Source organism: Scomber japonicus, chromosome 1, assembly GCF_027409825.1.
Source record: "Scomber japonicus isolate fScoJap1 chromosome 1, fScoJap1.pri, whole genome shotgun sequence".
In the NCBI taxonomy this organism is placed as follows: Eukaryota; Metazoa; Chordata; class Actinopteri; order Scombriformes; family Scombridae; genus Scomber; species Scomber japonicus.
Window position 1 is genome coordinate 12,814,355 of NC_070578.1, and position 5,008 is coordinate 12,819,362.

The 5,008-nt window shown below is 42.6% G+C and overlaps 1 protein-coding gene across 1 annotated transcript; it reads left to right on the forward strand.

Moving 5' to 3' along the window:
- Positions 1–1,146: 1,146 nt before the first annotated feature.
- irx5a (iroquois homeobox 5a) lies at positions 1,147–4,229 on the forward strand. The gene is made up of 3 exons (XM_053320247.1): positions 1,147–1,389; positions 2,375–2,780; positions 3,534–4,229. The coding sequence occupies exons 1-3, from the start codon at positions 1,147–1,149 to the stop codon at positions 4,220–4,222; spliced, it is 1,338 nt and encodes a 445-aa protein (XP_053176222.1). The 3' UTR covers positions 4,223–4,229.
- The last annotated feature ends 779 nt before the right edge of the window (positions 4,230–5,008 follow it).

Consider the following 5,008-nt stretch of genomic DNA (forward strand, 5'->3'; position numbering starts at 1 on the left):
GGAAGAGTTTGTTTACATACAATAACTATGCAGTTATTCGGCCGTTTAGTACTGTTTGCGTCATTTCACTTTTACAGTTGTCATATATCTTACCAATGTAAAATGCGTCTGGCGTTAGAAAAATCGACGTTTTTTTTTTTTGGTTTTTGTTTTTTTCAACAGCAGTAATCCATTTGAAATTCCCATTGCGGATTTTAACACAAGACACGCAGAGACCACGAATCATCAGTGTGATGATTTAACGCGCATATTTAAAACGACGACTTTTTTACGGACAAGGGAAAAATAACAAAAAGAGCGCAGCGGTGGAGCGACGTTTTTGTTTTTTAAATTCCTGCCGGTATCTTGCAAGCCCATATCCTGGCATACAACAGCCGATTTGTTATTGATCAAGTGTGAAAGTGGAGGGAAAAAAAGAAGAAAGTTGGGAGTTGACAGACTCGCGTGATGTCGCCATCCAAAGGGGGGCTGCCAGGCGCACTTAAGACTTACTGCAACGATCCTTGTTAAAGAGGAAAAAAATAGAGAAATAGACGGATTGTTAGTTAACGCGAGAGAGGGATGGAGGGGGGTGAGGAAGAAACACAGAGCGACAGGGGGAGAGAGAGAGAGAGAGAGAGAGAGAGAGAGAGAGAGAGAGAGAGAGAGAGAGAGAGAGAGCATGGATTTGGGCAGGGCTGTGGTTACCCAGCATAAGCTTTGCCTTTTCCTTCGGTGACTACACCCCGAGAGGAGGAGCGTAGTGTGCAGCGTAGTAGGCGTCAGGATCCTCAATTTCCAACTTAGCATCTTGGCAGGACATTTTCCCAAGCAAAGCCCCAGTCCGACGGGTAAAAAAAAAACTTGTGCACGGGCATGAGAGCGGCGGTGCAACTCAGATAAGGGAGCAACAGAAGAAAACAAAAAAACAAAACGAGACAAAAACATCCGGAGGGCAGTGGCAGCGATCAAAATACTTCATCCGACATTCAAGCCTCTTTTTCATTTTATCACTTTTACTTTTTATCCTCACCGTTGTCATTTAGAAGCGGGGACAGGCAGCGGGGTCTGCAGACACTCGGCTCTATGTGCTCCGACAGCAGCGCATGAGAAAAGAAAGGGGGTAAAGTGCGCAAGTTAAGTGGCTTACACTCTCCGGGCTCCAGCATGGCGTATCCTCAGGGCTACTTGTACCAGCCGTCCGCTTCTTTAGCCCTGTATTCATGCCCTGCGTACAGCACCAGCGTTATATCGGGACCCAGAACCGAGGAACTTGGGAGATCCTCTTCGGGATCTGCTTTTGCACCCTATGCCGGATCTACAGCGTTCACCAGCGCCTCGCCAGGCTACAACTCCCATTTACCATACAGTGCAGACGCGGCGGCAGCTGCCACATTCACCTCGTACGTGGTGAGTAAACTAAAGGTGATTATTCCATTTAATTAGGAAGTCAAAGCAAATGTATTAATTCGTTCTAGAAGGCTTAAGTTTCCACTGTGCGTTAGGAGCCAAGACATTAAGAGGGAAATACGCGTTACTGAAGAGTGCACGGATATAAAATTACAGAATGTCAGGTCCAGAAAAACATGTTGTTGGGTAAACAGAACTAATTTAAGTGAATAGCAGACAATTATACGGTTCTCAACTAAATTGTAGTTTTTATGAGAAAGAGTGGGCAACGCTTTGCTTCTGAGCTCCACTGACTGCAACGCGCCGTGTGATGGCAATTTGGGTCACTGTATTCGTTTCCCATCATCTTATTAGTTGCGCCAATTGTTAAACTTAAATATTGGAACTTTTGAAATAAATGATGGAGGGAATTTTCTTCTACTTTTGTTGTATATCCAGTGAGTGATCGTAACACAAGTAATTCAGAGGGACTGGTACTAATACAGGCCTAGTCACTACAAAGGTAGATCCCAGTAGAAAAAGACATAATGCTGGGCCCATCCTGATTTATGTCAATACGTTATTATATATTATTAAAAAAAGAAAAAAAAGAAAAGCAAATTGAATTATTTGAATTGTGTTGACGTCATGTAAATAATAACAATGAGAAACAACAGAAGCACTAAATTCAATTTTAAATACTCAATCAAGATGAAACAAACTCCATGAGAATATAGTTCAAACTTGACCTATACTGGAGTACAGCCAATATGTGTGTGTTAGTGTGTATGTGTGTGTGTGTGTGTGTGAGAGAGAGGGAGGGAGAGAGTTTGTGTGTTCGTGTCTGTCGGTGTGCACGCGCATGTCGATGAATGCGTGTGCGCGTATGTGTGTGTTCATGTTTGTGTGCCGTAACTCGTTTTAACTTTGATGCAGTTTACAATTAAAACACGAATGACTTTAACTCAAACACGCTTTTATTATTTTAATTATCGTTTTTTTACAGAGTTCGCCCTATGACCACACCACGGGTATGGCTGGCTCAATAGGATACCACCCTTACGCAGCACCCTTGGGTACCTACCCTTATGGTGACCCAGCATACCGTAAAAACGCGACCCGGGACGCCACCGCCACCCTGAAGGCCTGGCTGAACGAGCACCGCAAAAATCCCTACCCAACCAAGGGAGAGAAGATCATGCTGGCCATCATCACCAAAATGACCCTCACCCAGGTGTCCACGTGGTTCGCCAACGCCAGGAGGAGGCTAAAGAAGGAGAACAAGATGACCTGGACCCCCCGGAACCGGAGCGAGGACGAGGAGGAGGACGAGAATATTGATTTGGAGAAAAATGACGACGACGAGCCAACCAAGCCCACCGACAAGGGAGACTCCACAGACACAGAAGCAGGTCGGTGGTGCAGGCAAAGAAAAAAAAAAAAAAAAAGAAAAAAAAAAGAAAGGCAAACAAAAATCATCAATTTTTCATCGCAGTCGTTTCCACTCAGGGTGCAAAATTGATTGCTGGTTAATGGTGGTATATTATTTATAATGGGACAATTGCTTTAAATAATAATCACCTTGAACTCCCCTCGTTTGACTTCTCAGTGGCTGAAATTGCTGGTGACGCAAAGTGTTCAGCAATCAATTTATCTAACTGCATAATAAGGATACAGCTGGTGCATTGCGCCGGGTATTCTGCAAAAAAAAAAAAAAAAAAAAACAACAACTTTGAATTAGCATATTCCAGTTAGTAACGTTTAATTCTGATCATCATAAGGATTCATGTTAAAAATGGAGAATATATTCATAATGAAAACAGTCAATATATTATTACATGTTCATGCTTCAGTTTGGGCTTCAGTGCTCCTACTTGTGCAACAATGTTTATAGTCTGTCATAATTGGAGAGGAGGTTATTCACCTTTTTAAGGTGGAACAAATCTCCATAAATACAATTTATAGCACAAATAATAACTCTTTTTTTAAGGGAAATACGCAGAATTAGCCTAATTATTTTTTTTTATATATCCGAATCCAGTTTGAGTTGCTGCTCGTTTGTTTCATGATTACCTCAACACTTTTATTCACTCATTAATGTTACACTTATTTGACAGTAATTGTATTCTTTATTTGTGCTTTAGATCATAAATTGCTGAACCCAGGGGACATTGGCTGTGACAGATTTAAAGAGGAGAACCATGGCAAAGACACGGATCCCCTTCTGAGCGACTCGGAGTTAAAAGAACAGGAGGAGCGGACTACAGAGTTGCTGCCGGATTCCGCAAAACCAACTACTTCGTCTCCCTCGGCGGTGCCCCGGGGGAACCAGACCATTGCGCAACAAGACAAGCCGTCAGATTTGAGCCATGCAACGGGTACGGTGACCAGCAACGTGACCTCTGTTATCCATTCGCCCCCTTCGGCCCCTAAACCCAAACTCTGGTCCCTTGCGGAGATCGCCACGTCCTCAGACAGGTGTAAGGGCAGCAGCGAGGCACCACAGGCTTGCCCCGGTTTGGGTCAGAGCGCAGTTCTGGGCACCAACGCGTCACCATCACGGTCCTCCCCACAGTGTCCACTCCCAAACAGCACGGTCCTGTCCAGGCCTCTGTATTACACCTCCCCTTTCTACCCCGGCTACACGAACTATGGTGGCAGTTTTGGACACCTTCACAGTAACCACGGCTCGGTAACCACGGGCTCCACGGCACATTTCAATGGATTAAACCAGACTGTGTTAAATAGAGCAGAGGCTTTGGTAAGGGAGAGCCAGAAAGTCAGAGGCCAAACGCAGGTAGATCTTTGTAAAGACTCCCCTTATGAACTAAAGAAAGGTATGTCAAACATTTAACACCTGATTATTTTCCACCGCGGACTTTTATTTATTTTTTTGTGGTTGCATAAAAAAAAAGACAAAGAACAATGATGAAGCAAATTCTGAGAACAGTTATTTTCTGAGTAAATGCTTATTCTCAAATTTTTAGTTTCTGAATGGTTAATCCCACAATGTAACAAGAATGGTCTTAATCGCTGCAGCCGCCGGAGTCTATTTGTATTAAAGACTAACATGTATATTTAATGTAGCATTTTTGTATTTAAAATGGACAATACACTATCTTTGAAGTAAATTATGGAAAAAAATATATATACTTGTGCAGCGATTGTTTTGGGGAGCAGTTGTCAATTCCTGATATGTGTTCCAAAGTGCGAGTTGAGGCCAATTAATTTATACGAAATATCAATTCAATTTTTGCACCATGACTGATGTTTCAATGGCAATTATCATTTCAAAATGAGCACAGGCGCACTTGAAAGAAGAAAAAAAAAAGAAAAGGCCTGCGTTCAGCAAAAAAGGATGTTGTCATATCTGAAGAATAAAAGGGTTCAGTTTGTTTTGGTTGGTGGACATATTCATAGGTTTTTCTGTGAGAGAGAAAAAATGTTGGATATATCACGGAGGTATATTTTGCTCCATGCTTATCACCAGATTATTTATGTTATTAAAAATACACCCAGGGTCTCCTCCAGCACGTTTCTAAAAGTGGATATTGATATAATAACAACACCGAGGCGCAGTCATTTAACCCAATTACCTATCGTGTTTTATGCAGAGCAATCAGGTGGTGAACTCCGGTAA

What these genes read in the sequence shown, in the direction of transcription:
- irx5a (XM_053320247.1), top strand. Translation starts at nt 1,147, where the DNA reads ATGGCGTATCCTCAGGGCTACTTGTACCAGCCGTCCGCTTCTTTAGCC. An exon ending in CCACATTCACCTCGTACGTG is followed by an intron (nt 1,390 to 2,374) that starts GTGAGTAAACTA and finishes GTTTTTTTACAG; the next exon opens with AGTTCGCCCTATGACCACAC. An exon ending in CTCCACAGACACAGAAGCAG is followed by an intron (nt 2,781 to 3,533) that starts GTCGGTGGTGCA and finishes TGCTGAACCCAG; the next exon opens with GGGACATTGGCTGTGACAGA.